Below are 22,345 nucleotides of genomic sequence, written 5' to 3' on the forward strand. Positions count from 1 at the left end.
TTTTAATGTATCACTGGATTTTGAGATATTTTTGACACGAAAGGAAAATCGAAATTTAGAAATTTTTATCAATAACCCCCTATATTTTCTGAGAAAAGAATTTTTACAATTTTATTATAATCACTAATTACATATAAATTTTATATTTATCGCATTGTTAGATTAGGTAGTTTTTAACTCTTGTAAGGCGGACAAGGTATAACTGCAACGTTTATGTTTTTAAGCTGTGATACTACCATTTCAATTGCACCTCAAAGAAAATGGTTTCTCATAAGTGGATTGCTACTACAAATTTTAATTACAGGCAAACATAGTTGGTTAACGAGATCTTTCAGAAATTTGCCGCGTTAATTTTTAGTTCTCAAATGGAAGAATGTAAGGCCAGCGCAACGCCCTTCTTTTGACAGTGTACTCGCCCAACATTTTATCCACGACATCTACCTGGCCTTTAGTTTTATTATAGTACTTGTTTATCTTGTGTTTAGCTGCTTGTGTGTCTACCACTTCCCCAATCATATGCATCGATGATATTAGCACAACTGCCTTATTCTTCTTTGGTACGTATGAACCTACTGTTGCATCCCGATTATAAGCAAAACTTGTCGAGTAAATTGATCTTTCTTTAGCTTCTTGCATATTGGTTGGTAGGAATCTTCTATGTTTTCTTACTGTTCCAACCACGGTTATATGCTAGGAGTTCAAGATCTTTGCTAATGCGAAACTTGTGAAGAAATTATCAATTGTCATTATTCTTCTCGACCCCTTATAAGGACTTACTAAGTTTAACACTGTTCGTTCACCAGCATTAACCTGTTGAGGACCATCTGATGGTTTGCTAATGTAAAGCTGGCCTGAAAACTTGTGTAAGCTTAGTATGACCTCTATATGAAAATAATTATAATTTGGTAGGGATCCGTACACAACGTTACATTTAGTTGCTCCGTTCTCGTTATATTAACTTTTCGTGGTGATAACAAGGCATAACCCCAAAATATTTCTCAATAAAATATTTGATCTTCTCAATAATGATGTAAGGTATTTTCAAAAAAGTGGCTTCAGAATGTTCAGTTCTTTTATTGTGGGTATACTTGTTACTGACTTCCTTTATAATATTTACTTAATCCAAAAGGGGAAAAGTTTCTTTCAATAAGCCCAAAAACACAAGGTCTAAACCTAAACCTAAGTCGAGGTTCTGGGAAACAATTAACTATGTTAGTAAACCGTTCAGTTTAGCGAAAACAGCCAAGTATTGTAACATTACGTGGACTTTATTTTCAGATATATTTCAGAATTCAATGAATACCTTCTGCTTTGTCAATAAGTATTTGTGTTTCTTTTTATTGTTCTCAATAATGATGTGAGGCCTTTTCAAAAATATCATGTTTTTTTCAACTTCGATGAAGGCGAACTTGTTACTCATTGTCTTTATAATATTTACGTAGTATGGAGGGAGAAAATACTGTTTTCTTCCCCACATTTTTTTCAATAAGCATAAAGACACTGGAGCGCAGAAAACCGTCCACTTTTAGCCAAAACAGCCAAGTTGTGTGAATGAAAAGATACATTATGTTAATGGTTCAAAAAATTGATGGGCTCACTGGAAGCTTTTTGTCCATCATTTCAGTGCGTACATAAAGTTGGTATGATTTGAACTTTTGAAGTGTCTTCTGTGGTGGTCGCTCTGGAATATTAAGAATCCTTTGGATTAAATTATTGTTGTAAGTCCTCACAAATTTTATTAGCCTTCCGAATTGTTTCTCGTAATATATGTCAGATGTCTCTGGAGACATTATTAACTTGAAAATCTGTTTATTACATACGTATTACTGATTGCTATAGATCCTCCTGTTTGCCGTAAAATATTATGACATCTTATTTAACTACTTAATGGTGAATTAGTATGTCACTCTAGTCCGTCTTTCGCTATCAAAATATAAGCAACACTTTATATCTAACTTTATGACATCCTTTTTCAAAAATAACAAAGATCTGCAAGGTTTTGTTGTCGGTCAGCTGAGAGTCATTTCCAAAGTAATTTTCTGCATATAATCATAATCCAAGCTCATAATTCCACGATCAGGACAGGATTTTGAGATATCTGAGGTTATGTACAAGATATACAGCTTTTTTGGATACTTTTGAAGTTATGTACGGGACGCAGAATACTTTTCTGCTCTATCCTATCTATACATCATTCAATACTATCCTTGCCCTTCAAAATATGCTATGAACGCTGCTGTACTATTTTTCTTTCATAAGTTATGACCCTTGAAGTTGAATACTAAACGCGGTATGGGTATGAGTACCAGCGGCAGCTTGCGCGCGACGTTGTTACTTAGCAACTGAACTGTACACTGATCAACTGACAGTACAGTTAACGTGTATTGTTAAATCCTGTGTAGTTTTCATTAGTCGTTTTCATGTCTATACTTGTCACTATGAACTCCAAAAAGTGTTTGAATGACCCTGACCGTTTTAATTACATTTGCGTTGTTGTAATATGAGCGTGAAGTTGTTTTCTCTATTTACAGTCTCATTTTCATTGATTTCCTGACAATTTAGGTGATGTTAGCGAAGAGCAAGGAGAATGTTTCCATCAGAATATAAACGAAATGGAAACACGGTATCAGGGAAAATGGCCCATATCTATGCTAGCCGACTATTGCTAGTCACTTCTGGATATACCATATCTATGGAACAGAAGTAAAAGAGATTCCAGAAAAGTTAAATACAATACAACATTCGGACTGTCGTGTCCCTCGCATCTGACAGTACTGATCCATACGCTGGGTTCCAATTCATTACCTCATTTTAAAATGACCATAACATATAATAGAAATACTATAAATACTATATGATGAAATAGATAAAATACAGCAAAATAATATTGTGTGTCTCACACATAACTTTAAAAGTAACCAAAAAGTCATTTTTCTTGTTAACTCTGAGCTCGGACTTTGATTCGACGCAGAAAATTACTTCGGAAATGGATATCAGACATCCAACAACAATCAACACCCCTTTTCTGCAGATCTATGTAATTTACAAATATAATATACCTTCGCCTCCTGGTAGCGTTGTAAAATTGTGTCCGCGGACGAGGATTAAAGAATTTTTTGCAAATAAATGAAGATTAAATGTACTTTATAACATAAAACTTTATGTCTTAAGTCCTAATACTTTTTAACCCATTCCCTGCCATGGTCCTCTAATGAGGACTGGAGATAATTTATTTAATTTGTAATTAATTAGAAAATAAAATATTAAATAAATAAGACCGTTGCAAAACACTTACTTTTTGAGGTTATCTGAGAAAGTTAGCATGTCGCAGTAAAACGAAAGTATTTACACGATTTTTACAAATATACTCTTAAACTTACTCTCATAATTTGAAAATTGACAATCATAGATAGATTTTATGCCTAAGATGAGTTAATATGTTACAGTACAACAAGGGAAAATAGATTTTTATGTCGGTCCCCAATTGCGGACCTTGGCATGTACTGTCTTTATAATTGCAATAAATATTTTGGCTACAGTTTTTGTAGCAATATGACAACAACAAAATTTTTAACGCTTGCTGACTTACAAAATATACTTGATGATGAGTTCTTCAAAGATTTGGAAGAGGATGTCGTTAACGTGGTGAAATTAACACCAGAAAAGGTAGATACAGTATCAGATTGCGAGGAGCTGGATAAAGATGTACTACAGGATACTCTGCCGCAAGATGTTTGTGGTGAAACTGAGTCAGAAACTGCACAGGAACCAACCAAGAAGAAAAGAAAGGTTACTTTTTCATCACTTTGGAAGAAAATTAGTCCAAATTTTTCAAGTGGTTCAAGCACTTTTTCGAATGTAGCTTCAATGATAAGCGACATCAAAGTGAATTTGAAAAAGAAAACTCCAGTTGAAATCTTTGAACTAATATTTGATGAATCTTTGTTGAGTATATTGTTACTTAGAGTAAAATATTTGCAGAACAGAAAAATTGCCACAATTTTAATTTGTCTACTGATTGTCTCTGAAAATTTGTTGGAATATTTTTATTATTTGGACATCATTCTTTACCCCAAGACCAAATGTACTGGTGTGGAGAGGAAAATATCAACGTAGAATGTGTAAGAAATTGTATGACGAAATACAGATTTATAGAAATAAAAAAGTATCTGCATTTCAATAATAATTCCATGATATCTCAATCTGATAAAGCAGACAGATTGTTCAAAATTCGTCCTGTTATTGGTACACTCCGGGGTAAACCTATAAGATTCGGATTCAAACAATGGGCTATGTTTTTCCATCACCGGCTTTTGCTTTCGTGTATCGAGGACGAGTATCAAGGTAAATCTGAAGAAGAAGAAATTGAAGACAAGAGGTACCGACAACAACAAGCCTACAAGGCATAGTAATCATTAGATTTAAATTGGTAAGTGTGGTCAATTACAACTTTAGAAAAATCATATAAAACAAAATATTAGAAAGTATATTGTTGTTATTGTTAATAATTATTATTTTATGTATAGGATGTGCGAAAATGTCATCTAAAATCGACAATATTCGGAAGAATATTTATCTTTAGGATTTAGTGCTAGTCCTGGTAATGTCACGTTACCTATCCGCCTGGTATGCTAAAACATTTTTTCAAACGATGCTATGAAACCATCGAAAATGAGAACACTTTGAAAGAATGCATCCTGACCGTAAAGACAAAGTTAACTCCAAAAATTTAAATGAAAAATTTCTTTTACGTTCAAAAATATTCTCCAAACCGTCCACTTCTAAAAATGTTGAAGGGGGATTAATAACCTCTTATAACATTTCTCATTTAATTGCGAAAAGAGGATATCTTAATATTGCCTGCAAACTTAATATTGCGTTATATGCTTAATATTAATAACCAGAAAAATTAATATTGCCTGCAATGAAGGAGGTAATACCGTACTGATGAAAATGAACCCACATTCAGTCTTAAAAAGCATTGCTTTGAGCAACAGCAGTGTTCAGCGACGAGTCGGTGAAATAGCGGAAGACATAAAAACATTTTTATTAAGTGAAATGCAAAAAAGTTAATTTGCTATTCAATTGGATGCGGCAACGTTCGGAAGAATAAACATATTAATGATTTATATTCGCTATTACAGCAACAAAAAAGAAGCAATTACTGAGGAATTCCTTACTGCGGAGTATTTGGAAACATATTCAACAGGAGAACATATATTTTCATGTGTTAAAAATGTCTTTGATAAGTTTGAAATACCTCTTTCTAATATAATTGCAGCAGCTAGTGATGGAGCACCTTCAATGGTTGGAAAATACCGTAGATTTTTAACCTTGTTGAAACAAGAACTTAATAACGACATTCGGATTGTGTGTTACACAGACAACAGTTAGTTGTAAAAAATATAAATGAAAACCTTCTTGATATTTTGAATCTTTGTATAAAAGCTATAAACAAAATCAAATCTAAACCTTTATATGATCGACCTTTTGCCGAACTATGCGATAAAAACGACGAAATGTATAATAATTTGTTATTACACACAGAAGTACGTTGGTTATTCAAGGATAATTGTTTACAAAGGCTTGTTGACATTTTCGATTCAGTGGTAGAATTTCTACTTGAAAACGACAAACCGCAAAGAATGCAAATATTGGAGTTAAAACATCATACATTTTTTGTGGTGGATATGTTTTCGCATTTCAATAATGTCCAATATAAATTGCAAGGAAAGGACATTAACCTCATCCAAGTAAGAACAATTATCCTTAGAATCCGAACTAAAATAGACCTCTACACCACCTTCAATACCTTCAATACCTTCATGGATCACTGATCCCTTTGAATGTGAAATCACGAAATTAGATTTTTCTTTCAGGCGGAAATAATAAAATTAAAAGCAGATCTTGAATTAAAAAATTTATTCAAAACACGTGATTACGCAACATTTTGGAACTCACAACGTATTCGAGAACAATATCTCCATTTAAAAAATGTTTTTGAGTCCTTATTATTGGCTTTCCCAAGTTCTTATTTAGTGGAAGCTGGTTTCAGTCACCTAAACAACCTCTTGCGAAAATAAAGAAATAGATTAAATGTAGCAGACCGTGGCGATCTAAGAATAATTCTTAGCAACGTTGAGCCAAATATTTCCACAATTGTATCGAAGCACCAGGCTCAATGTTCCCATTAAAATAATAATAATTATTATTGTTTATTTTATTTATATTAAATACAATATTTTAATTTCATGTTATTTTATTGATTATTTAATAAATAACCTAGTACCTATCAAAAATTTATTTTGTATATAAAAGTGTTTGTTTTTAATGGGGTCGATGCAATAACAAAAATTCTTACAAGGGGTCATCGCAAAGAAAAGGTTGAGAAACCCTGCTTTAGATCAAGTAAAAAGGTGGTCGAAATCTGAAAAGAAATATATTCAAATAAATCGTCCGCTACATAGGTGATGTTGATAAATTAGATTGGAGTGTACAGAAATATCGCATAAAATTTAGAGGTAAAAAGTGCTATTTTCCATTATATACAAATGCGATGGATGTTGCTGTTTATAATGCATATTTTATGTTCTCTATGCAATCACAAATGAAAATATACCTCTTCTAAACTTTAGGAGACAAATTACAAGAGCATATTTCAAAAAAGAATCAATTTCTAACCCTAAACATCCAGGACGACCAAGCGCGGTTATAAGCAGTAATATACCATATGCAGTACGATAATATATTTATAATTATATTTATATTAATGTGATATATTTATATTATGATTCTACTAGCCATACTTTAGAGAAAATATTAGAGGGCAAACAACGTAAATGTGCTTTATGCAAAACTCATGTTAAAAAACAATGTAGTAAGTGCAACGTAGGCCTCCATTTAAAGTGCTTACCTGTTTGGAATACTAAAACATGATGATGTATTATTTTTATATAAGTGTAAAATATATAGATAATAAATAAAATGTATATAGTAATAACATGTTGTATTTGTAGTAAATTATTTTTTAACCATATTTATAATTCGAACTCTGAACCGTACAAGTTAATACTAATTAACATTGTCCATAAAAAAAACTAAAACATAAAAACTAAATTTAAAAAAATGTAGTAACAACTAGTTTTGCAACAGTCTCATTTATTGTACAGGTGTCCAAATTTCGATGGGTTTGCAGGGTATCTTAGTTATTATGAAAGATAGAAAGTTGCGGTTTTCGTGAACCTGAGCTACTTTTTTTGTGAAACTTGCAATGCTGCAAACCAAATTTTCATAGCTCTCTTCGTTTTTGATATACAGGGAATGTTTCAAAATTCACGATTTTCAGACACCCACTGTATATTTATTATCACTCATCCACGACCGTAAGATGTTCTCGGCATCATGATTTGAACGCTCAACGCTGCCCTGGCTTTGAGAATGGCGAGGTCTTCCATGAACAATTAATAACTGTGGCCACAAGATTTTCAACTCTTCTACTATCTTGTTCGCAAATTCACGCGCATTGTCGCTTTGCAAAATCTTTGCAAAAATTGGAGAAAAATCTTCAAAAGTTCTTCCGCAACGTTTACATCGTGTTTTGAACGTAAAGGCCTCAAGGACATACGTACTTGGTGGAATGGTCTTGATAGTTCAATAGTCATTTATACTCACCGTCGGGTATAGATTGAAAATCGATTAAATCTACTTGACCTCTGGTCATAAAATCTTTAGAAGTAATCGGTTTTACAACAATTTTTGATACAATTTTATTCTTTTTTGTTTGACAATATTTACATGCCTTCAAGAACATTTCTACACAAGGCCTCGGAACAAAATATTTTTGTTGAACTGATATTGATCATTTTATCTCTGGGCCCATGGCCACAACTAACATGAATATCTAACAACCTTTCAAATAGTTCTTTTTCTGGGATGACATAAATTAAAGGATCGTTTTTTTCCTTAATTTTTTTTATGACATGTTGTTGATCGCCTACTTTCATAACATCATACATTTGCAGTAAATAATACTCTCTTCTGCTTTTCTTGCTATTCTTTTGTTTTGCTTGAGTAATTTCCAGCGCCATCTATTAATTCTCTATTTCATTACCTCAAAACAACAAAACACATCAATACTTACTTCTTTTAGTTGATCGACCGTGTACGGGTGCTTATTAGGTTTTTCTTTGTAGTAACTACTGTAGTGTTCTTTAAACAGCTCCTCATCACTTCTTCCAGAATGATTCGCCATGCTTACTAATTTAGTTAGTGCTGGTCGTTTCGTGAACCTTCGATACCTTTATTGCGGCAGATTGTGTACCGAGATGGAGTACGCGATTTACCGAATATGATCGGGCGTTTCATGAACAGCCTCGTCAGAAAACGAAATCCTTAACATTTACACAAACTGCCGACGCTTCATGAACTGCCTAGGATTTTCGGGAACTGGCGGATTTCGCCATGTGACCACGACATATATATATTTAATTTATGCTCAAACGGGTGCTGTAATGAGACTCCTTATAGCAGCCGATGCTGTAATGAGCTTTTAGTAACATTTTATGGAACCAGTTCAAGTTAGTGACATTGGGTCATTAATTTTTGTAGTTTTCAATGTGACAATTTTTGTCTATGGATGTTTAAACACGTTCTTAGCATCGAATACAAAGTCCACAATGATGAGGACAATGATCACTGAGCAATTTCTCTTATTTTGGGAGGTATACATCAAACATTTTTTTTCAGGTGAATACATTTTGTGTTTTGACAGTTTCTAATCGTCAATTCAAATTTTTATTTTCAAGTGTTACGGTGTTACCAACTGCTACATACCTATTTCCCCAGATTGTCAAAATTTATTTTATTTTTGTTAAAAAAAAGGATAAAAACGCGAATTACAAAAACAAGCATAAAAAACACGTTTCATAGGACTTAAAGCACTCATTCGCCACTCGTTTTTCAACTTGAATTCGTGCATTTCAAGCATGTCTTACGAAACGTGTTTTTTAATATATTATTAATTACACCAAAAAAGTTGTCATTAATATTTAGGCTTTGGCATTTAAATGCATTGTAATCGATGTCCATTATACCAGTTGTTATTTAAGAAAAAGTAATATATTATATTATGTATTTTAACTGATCTGTAATTGTTATTTTTAGACTTACTTGTTTCGGCACTCGGCCATTATCAGAGACTATGTTAAGTGTTATTAAAAGATTAAGATATCAATCATTAATATTTGAGAACTATTACATAGGTATAGAAAGATAACACACTTATGAAATTAATTTAAAATAAAATTAAGTTACAATTTAAAAAGACGTTGAAAATTGTGTCTACGTTAAAGTGAAAAAAGCTAAAAATAACAATTAAAGACCAGTTAAAGCACATAGCTTGTAAAATTAATTTTCCTTTAACATTTTTGATAATCTTTTATTAGATTTGTGTTTCAATATTTTTGATTTTACTTAGAATCGTTCGCTTATGCCGCGAAAATATTTGTGTCCTCATTTCTAATTCGGATATTGAAAAATTAAAATTTTTTTGAAAACAAAAATGTATTGATTTATGTTACAAGCTGAAATCCCACACGCAGCAAAAGTTAATCGTGTAGCCTCCATAGCTCAGGGGTTAGAGCACTGGTCTTGTAAACCAGGGGTCGAGAGTTCAAATCTCTCTGGGGGCAAAATTTTTTTTTCTTTTTCTCATCTAACTTTTTCCCAATTACCTCAGCATCTGTCGTAATAACTTTTTGTCGACGACGAAAATCGATTTATTATTTTTATCGCGAAGAAAAATAAAAGCAAATTTATCTTTTTATACCTACCTCCTACTCCCATAACTATTGGACCTGCATAAGACAAATTGTTCAAATGAAAACCTCGAGATTCGTTTTTCACTCGTACTGTATGATTTCCTCGTACTTCTTGTGCAAACGATAAATGATCCGCATAATAACCTAGAAAAGAAATAAATTGTCAAAAAAAGATGTTGGAAAGAAATTGGTTGAAAGTAGAAATTGATTCTTTTCGATTGCAGTGCTCATTTTCCGCGGGGTCTTTTAGCTAGCTAAAGCATTTCAGCGAAGTGGTTCGAGAGGCACTTTAGAACTTGCTGGCAAATGGGTAGAGATTGCTCGGGTGCAACAGATGTGTCCCTTTGGCAAACTTTATGGAGAGTTATTTTTATACAGCCCCAGGTTTTAAGTTTACGGATGCGATGTACGTTGACTTTAAATGTTGGGAGGATTAAACTTTGTAAACTAGCCGAAATTTATGACAAATAAAAAAGGAACGTTTTGAAAATTTTCATTTAAAAATATATAAAAAAATTCGTTCAAACCTTTTCTGTATACAGGTGTCCCGTTAAGCGTACGGAGCGGCTGTATCTCTAGAACGGTAAGGCCTAGAGGTTTGGGAAAAAAATCCGTATCAGAAAAGTGACCAAGAGAAATAGCTGAAAATTATTTTGAAGTTCGTAATTCGACCACTAGGGGGCGTAACTGCCATTGAGAAACATAAAGTTCCCGCTATCTCAGAAACTTAGACGATGAGCTATAACTTTGACAACATCATTTAATAGCTTGGATAATACCGCATCGCTTTTGTTTTGCGATATTTCTCATATCTGTCATAATAAAGGAGGGGGAGGCCAATGCGTTTTCATATGTTTACATTTTAATATCTCCTAGACCAGTGTTTCCCAAACCTTCAGCATATATGTACCCCTGTTGTAATTATCAAAACTTCCAGTACCCCTCGTTAAAAAAAATGTTCTTTTAGCATCAACCAAAAAATGAATATTATATTGGTTCTTTTTAACACAAAAACAAAATAATAATAATAAAATAAAATGGATAATAATAAAGTATAATAAATAAATGTAATAATAATAACATTAACGAAAGCATCAGTGGGATGGATGAATTTGTTTAAGTTGAGATGATGCCAAATCCCTCCACTTCCAAAATCTTGTTCCTTTTTTTCGACTTAATATCGACTAATGCTGAAAACGCAACTTCACATAGATATGATGTTGGAAATGGCAAAACATATTTTAACACTTTTTCTGTTAAATTCGGATATAGTTGTTGCATTTGCAGCCAAAAAGATGCTAAAGAACACTCTTTATGTTTATTTTTCAAAAATCCGTCTGCAGATAACTCCAAGAGCTGTTCTTGTTCCACATTAGATAAATTATCTGGCATGGCAAATGAATCAATATTAAACGGATGTCTTATCCATTCGAGGTTTGTCGTTAAATCCGGAAAATAATTTTTCAGGCCCTCTTGTAATCCGTCCAAATGCTCTGTTAAACATTTCAGAATATCCGTATCAATTTTATCAGATGATTTTGTTACAAACTCATGAAGAGAGGGAAACGATTCTAGCTCTCCATTATTAACTCTAGTTTTCCATAACTTTAATTTTTCAATTGTAGCGTTTACTTTGTCCTGGACATGAAACAATGAAATATCTACCTTGTAATGATAAATTGAGTTCATTTAAAATAGAGAATATATCTGTTAAGTATGCCAATTTGGATAGCCACGTTGAGTCATGTAGACACTTTTTCAGTTCAAATTTATCATTAAGAAAAACTTGAAGTTCTTGTCTCAGTTCAAATAATCGACTTAAAATTTTTCCCCGAGATAGCCAACGTACATCAGCATGAAAAAGCAGTTGGGTATGGCTGCTTCCCGTTTCTTCACACATTTGTGCAAAAAGTCTTGCGTTTAAAGGTCGATCTTTAATATAATTTACGATTTTCACGCTTTCATCAAGAACTTTTTGCAGATCAGCAGGCATCTTACGTGTTGCCAAAGCCTCTCTGTGAATGCAACAATGTGTGGACTTGACATTTGGTGCAACCTTCTGAATTTTTGCAATGAGTCCTTTATTAATGCCGACCATACTTTTTGCACCATCTGTACTTATTCCAACACATTTAGTCCAACTAATTTTGTTATCTTGCATAAATTTATTCATAACGTTAAAGATATCTTCTCCTGTTGTATGACCTAACAAAGGCTGGCAAAATAAAAAGTCGTCGTGAATTTCTTGGTTCTTTGCGTATCTAACAAACACCAGAAGATTTGCAAAATTTGTAAATCTCATCGACTTGTAATGCATAATAACGACTTTGAGAAATATCAGACAATAACATCTGTTTCACATTATTGGCCATATCAATTATTCGTCGATGAATTGTATTATTTGACAAGGGTACACGATCAAGAGTTTGTTTTGCTTTATCACCTATCATTACTTCTGCCATTATTTTGGCAGCCGGCTTGATTAAACTTTCGCCAATCGTCTCCGCTGCACCACATTTCGCAATTAAAAGCGACTCGCGATACGAAGTTTCTAGGATTTTTTGATTGTCACCTCCTGTTAAACCTCTCATTACTTTTTGAGATTGATTTAAATCTTTGAGTTTATGTTCAAAAAATTCGATTGGTTTATCTTTGTATTCAAAGTGCTTTGTGTCAAAATGTCGCTTTAAGTTCGATGGTTTCATACTTTCATTGGCAAGGTTTTCAAAACAAATTACGCAAAGTGGAATGGGTTCCTTTTCATCACCACTCCACGAGAAGCCCGATTTAAGGTATTCTTTGTGGTATTTTCGAGTCTTCCTTGCTTTTTTGTTAACCGGTTTTGAAGAAGTTTCGTCTTCGATAATTTCATGAGTTGCTGTTCGTTCAATTTCGTTTACTTTGCGTTTAGAACATCCGGGTTGCAACCAGCGATCCATAATCTTGATTATTAGATATACACATTATATTTTATAAAAATAAATAAAAAACAATAAAACTTACTAAAGAAAGCACCTAAAAAATAATACAATTGGAAAAATCGCACCGAAAGCTAAAAGGAGACACACGCGGTATCAGTTCAATAGCGACTGAAGATTTTTACTTGAATGCCCGGGGAATCACGGCGTCCGGCGACTCGGCGCCAAAAAGTAACATATATACAGGAATAACAAATTTTCAATTTTTTTTAATGTTTATCAAAAAATAGTTAAAAGTCTGCTGCACCAGGCGTAGGAAAAGTTCAATGCAACGTGTACCCCCATCAAACTGTTCCTGTACCCCTGGTGGTACGCGTACCACAGTTTGGGAAACACTGTCCTAGACCATTCAACCGATTTGAATATTTTCGGTGTTGTTTGAAAGAGCATTTTATGCTCTTTTTAAAGATATTTTCAGTAAGACCGTCCAGTGCTTTAAAACAAATGAGCTAGAGGACGTTAGCTGCAGCGATTACATATTTTGTGGTTTTTGAAGAAAAGTTAAATGGAACGATACTATTTACTTCACAGATCCTTAGTCACCTTAAAATTTGCAAAATTTTAGTGAAAACCGCATCTCGATATCGCCACCCGTTCTCGAGTTATAGAAGAAAATGTTAAAAACTCGAGTGCCATCAATCGGATCCAGTTATCTCATCGAGAAAAACAAATCACATAACCATGGTAACTGTAAGCATGTCATTTACTAACGCAGAAGCGTATGATAGAGCGTATGATGATTTATTTTAAATGTTTCGAATACGATGCAACTGCATGGCAAAAATGTGCAATGCTATTACGACAAAGAAAGACATTTTTCTCTAGAAGTGTTTTTAAGATTGACTTAGGGATTACGGAAAACTGGCAACGTGTAGCCCATTCAGACATCTCTATGAATTCGTAAATCACATGTGATCCCACATAATCTGGGAACTCCGTAAACAATTGTCCACAAGAGTTCTCAAGAGAATAATATCTCCACCACGTTGTTTTACATCAGGCCTTAACTGATATCGATTATGATAACAGACTGAACTATTACCATTGACTTTTAAATATGATTTGGGCAAATCCAAACGTTTTATCACAAATGCTATGGATGCATGAAGCATCTGTCCACAAGCTGATGTAAACTTGCATAATATGCATTCTTGGTTCGAGCAAAACCCACATTGCTTTCACCCCTTTATCTATTGGGTAGACTAAACGACCTGACTTTTCAAGAAAAACCAATAACCAGGGAAAATATGACAAAACACTAAATACCAGTAGAAACGTGTCCAGGGCCGAGACTTAAGCAACGCTTTTTTTTCGTCGAAACTAGATTAAATAAATGCATCGAGGTTTATGGAAGGCATTTCGCACATTAGCGAGTTATTTTTGCCAAAAATTTAAGTTATTCTAAGTGTTTTGGTTTATTTTGTTTTATTATCATTGTTGATGTTTCATTGATCCGTTGGCTTTTCAACACGCCTCAAAAGTAGTTTTGAAGCAGTTCTAAGCTTGGATAAAATGTGAAGGAAGGTTCTAGATAAAAAAAATTTTGTTCTCTCTTATTTGTTTCCTAAGGTAACTCGATCCGATTAAGATATACGAATTTTTAACATTTTCTTTTATAATTCGAGAATGGATGGAGATATCGAGATGCGGTTTTCACTAATATTTAGCAAATTTTATGGTGATTAACGGTCTGTGAAGTAAATAGTACCGTTCCATTTAACTTTTTTTCAAAAATCACAAAAATATGTAACCGCTGCAGATAACGCCCCCTAGCTTAAGCCGGATTTATATTTGTCTGACGTGTCGTGTTGTGACGCGTTTCTTCTTTCTTTCGATATTAAATTTAATAACACTTAACATTATCAGCATCGCTCTCAAGCTCTTTAACCAGTCCGTGAAATTCGCCTTTAGCCTCTCTCTTTCTGTTCACTGGATCTTCTCTCTTTTTCTTTTTTTTAGAAGAGTTGCCAGTACCATAAAATGAATATCTTCTTCATAATTTGATTCAGAAGATTCATGGGAAAACATTATAGACCCACGTATGAACTCTGAGTGCTACGATTGTACTGATTCAAAATATCGCCAGAGTGCGTCACAACACAACATATAAATGTGAACACTAACCATTACGTCAGAGCGCATCACGACACAACACGTCAGGCAAATATAAATCCGGCTTTATTTGTTTTAAACCAAGCGCTCTTACTGAAAATATCTTTTAAAAGAGCATAAAATGCTCTTTCAAACAAGACCAAAAATACTCAAATCGGTTGAATGGTCCAGGAGATATTAAAATGTAAACATTTGAAAACGCATTGGCCTCCCCCTCCCTTATTATGACAGATATGAGAAATATTGCAAAACAAAAGCGATGCGGTATTATCCAAGCTACTAAATGATGTTGTCAACGTTATAGCTCATCGTCTAACTTTCTGAGATAGCGGGAATTTTATGTTTCTCTATGGCAGTTACGCCCCCTAGCGGTCGAATTACGAACTTCAAAATAATTTCCAGCTATTTCTCTTGCCCACTTTGCTTATAAGGATTTTTTTCCCAAACCTCTAGGCCTTATCGTTGTTGAGATACAGCCGCTCCGTACGCTTAACGGGACACCTGTACATAAAATTCAGCTAGAACATAAATCGTAAACTCGAGGTTTTCACACGAAAGGTAACAAAGCCGCCAATAAATTTCAAATTTCAACACTAACAACTGCCCGTGAGACCCAAGAAGTTCACGAACAACTTCCGGAATAATCACACCACCCCATTGATACATTTCACTGAAAATTGAAAACTTTTCCACTTCATTAATTTAAATTATTTGATTTAAACTTTAAATCTACCATTTAATTCAAAAAATATGTCAACACATTAAATTTTACTCGTTATTACACATAATGTAGTTAAAACTAAAATGTGTAAAATTTTGTTTTCGCGTTTTTAACTGTTTGTAACAATCTGTTTAATCCTGATAAAAAGTTCTGAATTTAGAAGTTTCTTTCGCAATTTTAAATCGCACATAAACTTTATTTAAAAATACTCTCAATTCGATACATTTATGTCTCCTCGCCCACGATAAGCAAACAACATCTGTTTTTATTTCTTTAGATTTTTACGTCAGTATTATAAAGAAAGTACATCAAATGCTGAAAAAAAAGTAACAAAAAAAAAGTGTGGAGGAAGCATATAAATTAAACAAACCACAAATTCATGAATCGTAAAAACACATCGAAAATAAACGCGTACTATAATAAATTCAAAAAGAAATGTATTAATTTTATATCACTCTTACTCAATAACTATTTTTAATTCTTTTTTGTTGGCTGTATCGGATTAATATAATATAAAAAAGAATAATTTACTTTCGCTGTGTATTTCGGTATCTTGTTAAATATAGATTGTGTCCATATAAACCTTTTAGGTGCTACACTGAAAAAATAATATGGAAAATTGAACTAAATCAATTTAGTGGTTAGACAAACAGTCATTTTTGCTAGAAAATTTATTCATTTGCCTAACGTAATTTAGCTGACATATACAATTCTAATTAGTCAAATTTATGATAGTTAATTTATCTATTTACTGAGGAGATATAACTAATTTTTAGAAAAAGATACTACATCGTAGAAACTAGTTGATAAGTCTAGTTGTTGAGTAGTTTAGTTACCTAAAATATTTGGTATTTTGTCCCTTTTGCTCTAGTCTGAATATCTATATACATTTAACAATAAAATATTTTGCCTAAATGGACAAATATACTATTATTAAATACTTTATTTAAATGTATTTTAGTCGTTTTGTCTACCTGTTAGGTATTTTCTAAAGTAATAAAGCTATCTACTACTATTAATAATCAAAATAATATTAATAGTAAACACATCTATTAATATTATATAATAAAACTAATTTGATTAGGTATTTATAAGATACGTTTTTCGATCATTTATCTATCTTAAATTATCCAAATAGAATTATACTACTACTACTAGTTTTTATAACTAGCAGTAGTAGTTAGCTAATTTTTGACTAAAAATTCTAGATAATATGACTAAATTTTAGGTAGTTTTCCAACATTATTTTTTCAGTGTATAATTGTTACAAAAAATGAAACATAGCAGGACGAAAGGTGAAAAAGCTGTGGTTCTGGTACGTATCGATCTGATATCATTTGCTTTTCTCCAAACATTAAGTATAATTAGATATGTAAATAAAACATTATTCCAAATCAATCTTTATACAGGAAACACTAGTTTACAAGAAAAATCTCGAAGACTGTGATATTTTTTTATAGCGCAGAATCTTAAGCTGATTCTGAAACTGTCTTCAGTTTTTCTCCATCATGTCCAGTTTTCGGGATATCCCCACAAATATGGAAAATCGTAAATTAAAAACAGTAACGGTTCATGTTCAGTATATTTTTATATTTTGCATAGTGTGCTTCTGTAGCTATATGGTCATGAAAGTAGAGATCCAGACGAACATTTTGAGGTATTGATGGTATTAATCGGATCCTCCGTTATTTTGATACAGCCTAAAACAACTTTCAAATTTCATTTTTCGAAATTTTCACTGCATTGTTGAAACATTATTACGAACAATTTTTTTTAATAAAGACGTGTTTTAAGTCTTCCAGGCCTTACATTACATTACATTGCATTGACTATATATCGGGTAGGCGGACCAACCAACCTTGCACCGCGACCCTAAGGATCTATTGTACCCCGATAGATATCGTTATCAAATTTCAACGTGCAGTCCAATGCTCTTAACGGACCCAAAAATCGCGAATCTGATACGGTTAACGGCAGGGCAGTGGCATAAAACATGCTCAACCGTCTCTGCTTCCTCCGCACATAGTCGGCATTCAACATCGTCGGCTAAACCCAACAAGTTGAGGTGTGCTTTTAATCGACAGTGCCCAGTAAAAACACCCATTAGAACTTTTATGCTACTACGGGCAAGTCCTAAAATATTCCCGGGTTTGACAGTGGCGATGTTAATAAACACCTTAGCATGTCTCATTCCAGAAGAACTGGTCCACAGTAGACGAAGTCTCTCTTCAGCCCACAAACGCTTTAGCGCTGCCCTCTCGTGCTAGCTCATCTGCCGCTTCATTGCCAACAACCCCAGAGTGACCCGGGACCCAGATCAGAGAAACTCTGTTATCACAACTCAGTGTGTTTAATGTTCTCTTACAATCAGTAACCAGAGCCGACACCGTTTTCACGGCTTGCAGCGCCTGGAGAGCGGCTTGACTGTCTGAGAAAATTCGCACTGTCATGTTCTTCACCCCTCTCTCAAGAAGGATTTTAGCACCCATGTCAATAGCAAATACTTCCGCCTGGAATACAGTACAGTACGTACCCAGGCTGTAGGTTTGCTTAATTGGAGGTGTCTGGCAGTATACTCCTGCTCCGACCCCTTCCGGCGTTTTTGATCTATCTGTGAACACGAAAATATCTTAGTTAATGAAAAACACAAAAAAATGTGTGAAGAATTAGTGTTTATTAATTAATTTGCTTATCTAGCGCAGATAAGCAAATTAATTAATAAACACTAATTCTTCACACATTTTTTTGTGTTTTTCATTAACTAAAATTCCCGAAGAATTATGGAGAAATACATTCCTTTTATACGAAAATATCTGCCTGAACCAGAGAAATTTCGTTTTCGATCCAGGACTGCCGCTTAGGCAGTACAATCTGGTATCGAGCATTAATCACTGATAGTGATACCGCCAAATCTGACGGCATTGATAGCACAGTATCAGTGCTTATAATGTCTTCCGTAGCCTATTGGTAGGACGTGTCGGAACAGTTTTGAGCATATTGCTTAAATCTGTAAATGGTTGTTCTAGCCACTTTCTCTATATGCAAATGCAGAGCAGATAGGCCAAGCAGAACCTCCATTGCTAGAGTTGGCGTTGTGCCTATCGCACCAGAGATTGCCAATCCAGCTACTCGTTGAATTCGTGAAAGTTTACTGATAACTGAAGTCTGTCGGACTTTCCTATACCAGGCTGCTGCTCCGTATGTGATCATAGGTCTAACCACAGTCACATAGAGCCAGTACAGTCTTTCAGGGGTAAGACCCCAATTTTTTCCACAAAGACTGCGACAAGTCCACAAGGATAGTCTAGCTATGTGCAAAACTCCCTGCAAATGTCCATTCCATGACAGGCTTTTGTCTAGGATTACTCCTACATATTTGACTTCCTTTGAGAAAGGAATTTCTTCACCTTTGATAGTTGGGCGGATTAGTCCATCCAACTTTCGTTTCCTGGTGAAGGGCACAAGAATTGTCTTTTGCGGGTTTATTGAGAGGTTCTCTCCCTTACACCAAGCGCAAATGGTATCTAGGGTCACCTGGAGACTTTAGATATCCTCGGCAAACAGGTTCCTTTGACCATAACGACAATGTCATCAGCATAAGCTTGTATATTCACACCAACGGCTTCGACTATCGCAATCAGATCGTCAACTAGGACTTCTAGGACACTAGGCCTTAGTGTAAATATTAAATTCACTGAAATCAATATTATTTTACCTGTTCTAAATGTTGTACATGAAGCATATGAAGTAATTAATAGTATATTGTGTCTCAAAGGCAGAAAATAAGCATTAGCAGCCTGAGGCTATTAGATAAGCTAATAGATAAGGGCTGCTAATGCATTTCTGCATGTGTGACACACAACTGTTTTTCGCCTCCCATTAAACCAAACAAAATTATAAAAATCTAGCTTTCAGTTATTTTTTTAGGGCTGATATGATTTAGTTTCAGGTATGGGAGGCGAAAAAAATTATTGGCAGTCGTTGCTAGATGACATTTCTCCACTGTCACTTTTACTCAAATTTTTTTTTTACTCTTTCACTATCATCCAGCGATTATATTGATTGGTCAGGAGGATTTGGTTCTGGCAGAGTTTCACTATGCGGAATCGGATTTTTGGTTGATCTTACAAACGATACCAAACATTTCTTTGTCTTTTTGTTTACACCGTCTAAGTTTATATTATAGATTATATTACAGAGTTTTCTGGAACTTTAATGGAATTAAATTTCATGTTTAATATATAGTACTTTACTTATTGTTAGTATAGTGCGAGATATGATTAGTTTTCGACAATTTTTATGTCTTTAGGTGGGTTTCTCTGTAATCTTGATAACGTCTTTTCCAATGTTATTAAATCTTAATGGAACCGCTCGCCTTGATGGTCACTTTCTGTTCAAGATTGCTTGGAGACAAATTAAAGTGCAAATGGAGAAAATTTAAGGATTTATGGCATGGTAATTGTGGAAAGTTGGAAATTATTTCACGACAATTCTCTGTTTGAAGTTAATCCACGCCGTTGCTTCTTTTGTTGTTAATGTTGAAATGAATTCCTTGTTAATTTTCTTATTTGAGAGCCAACAAATAATGTACGGTAGTTATGGAACAAGCTCGATAAGATATTTAAATACTGGACCTTCTGGATTCAACGTTTTCACAAAGTTTTTCATCAAACCCAGTTTGATGTGTAGTGGAGGCAATATTACAGATTCTGGACACAGCAGAGGCTTGTTTAAGACATTGTAAGCACCAGTATTGTAATGTTCTCTAGAAGGCCAGTCTTTGCGCACATAATGAAGCTCAATGTCAACAAAGAAAACAGCAATATTTTGTAAAACCGCCTTGTAAGCCAGTAACCACAGCAACCTCTTATATGCGCACATATGTTTCTTTAACATTGACGGCATGAACAAGTGGAAAAGTTGACAGTGTATTTCCATTATGAAGTAAAGCTGCTTTAAGATTGTTTTTAGAGCTATCGATGAAAATTGTCAATTCATCAAACAGTCTGTGCACGTTATTACAATAACAAATACCTTGCTCTTTCGTGAAAAATTGTGCAAATATTTCGCCTCTGTTTCGATAAACAGTTACACGGTTTGTAGGGTGTAAATAATTCCATTGCTGTAAGCGACATGCCAATATCTCACTATCAATCTTCGCAAACTTCAGGTCTCTTGCTAAGTCACTTCGTTCTTTCAGTGACATTTTCTGGTTTATTTTGGCATCATAGTCACTGCTAGATCCAGCTTTCACTGGATTACATTAATCAGTCACGAGGATTTGGTCTTGGTAAAGTTACGCTGTGCGGAATCGGCTTTTTGGCTAATCTTACATTAGGATAAACTAAACATTTCTGTGTTTTTTTTGTTTATGCCGTCTAGATTTATATTACCGCAATAGCAGTCGATATCTGGACCATAACAACTGTAAATGAGTAGATTCACGCGCCATCCATCTATTCAAAGTCCATGGCTTGTCTAAATTCGTCAAATCAAACCCAACATAATGAGAATATGCCTGTTTTATAACGGTTGTAATTGGCCGTCCCGTCATCCCGACTGTTCTGGCATCCAAAACAGCTGCTGCTGCTAGCCATTATCAATAAAACAATTAAAACACTTTGTTATTTTTTTTTAACGAAAGATCACTGAGGAGTCTCACGAAGAACTAAATATTATGATAATATATTCTCCTTTTATACCAAAAAAATATTCAAAAAAAGACTGTTTAGAAGGAACAAGGTTCTAATACATAAAGAAGTGAAGTTACTAAAAAACACTTTTTCCCAGAAAGTGGTTGTATTTAAAAATAATAATATTGATTTCAATGAATTGCAATGTTTATACTTAGTGCCTGGAAGACTTAAAAAATCTCTTTATTACAAAAAAATTGTTCGTAATAATGTTTCCACAATGCAGTTAAAATGGCAAAAAATGAAATTTTGCACGATTTTCGTAAATTAACGATATCTCAGGTAAAATATGTTCTACAGGATAGAATAGCTAACTGTTCATATACATATACTTGTTCATATATATATTTCTTTTTTGTTACGGTGCGTTATTAAGTAAAAAAAAATAGGAAAAATGTCAAAAAAATTGATTTTGTTGAGTTGTTTTAGGCTGTAGCAAAATAACGGAATTGGGGATATCTCGAAAACTGGACGTGATGGGGAAAAACTAAAGACAGTTTCACAATCAGGTCAACATTCTACGTTATAAAAAAATATCGCAGTCTTCGAGGAAAGAAGTAATTAAAATTTGTAAACTGGTGTAATCGTTGAGGAATTTTAATCTTGTGATTTTATTTTGTTTATTAGTAAAGATCTGTTTTCAAACCTTCCTTACACTTAATTGGGGTGTCTGTAAAATGTTTCTAATTGTTAAAGAACTTCTCACTTTGATTTGAATCGTTTTCAATGCACTTGAAAATCAATTTTTTGAAAATAACTTTACAATCATCTGACTCGTTAAACATGTCGTTATGCGCTTACTTTATCAACAACATTAAATTGTTTTATTACACTAAGAACCGTTTCCCGTTTAGTCTATGAATTTTATAAATGAATCGTTTTGGACCCCTCATGGAATCTCTATCACTTTCCTACTTATGGAAGTAGAAAATAAAAACAAACCGAAATGAAGGGAAATAAATCTAAATTTTTTACAGATGGAGGTACTCCATCTATAAACATTACCGAGGTAACTTGTTTGTT

The 22,345-nt window shown here is 33.7% G+C and overlaps 1 protein-coding gene and 1 non-coding gene across 2 annotated transcripts in view; one reads left to right on the forward strand and one right to left on the reverse strand.

Moving 5' to 3' along the window:
• Nucleotides 1–22,345, reverse strand: part of LOC111429247 (uncharacterized) — a 43,985-nt gene that overhangs the window by 14,392 nt on the left and 7,248 nt on the right. Inside the window, exon 3 of the mRNA XM_023065113.2 lies at nt 9,831–9,962. Coding sequence (XP_022920881.2) covers nt 9,831–9,962 — 132 coding nt within the window. The remainder of the gene's footprint in view (nt 1–9,830; nt 9,963–22,345) is intronic.
• On the forward strand, nt 9,617–9,689 carry TRNAT-UGU (transfer RNA threonine (anticodon UGU)). Its single transcript has one exon. It is a non-coding gene; the product is annotated as a tRNA-Thr (tRNA).

The sequence above is a fragment of the Onthophagus taurus genome, chromosome 1, assembly GCF_036711975.1.
Source record: "Onthophagus taurus isolate NC chromosome 1, IU_Otau_3.0, whole genome shotgun sequence".
NCBI lineage: Eukaryota > Metazoa > Arthropoda > Insecta > Coleoptera > Scarabaeidae > Onthophagus > Onthophagus taurus.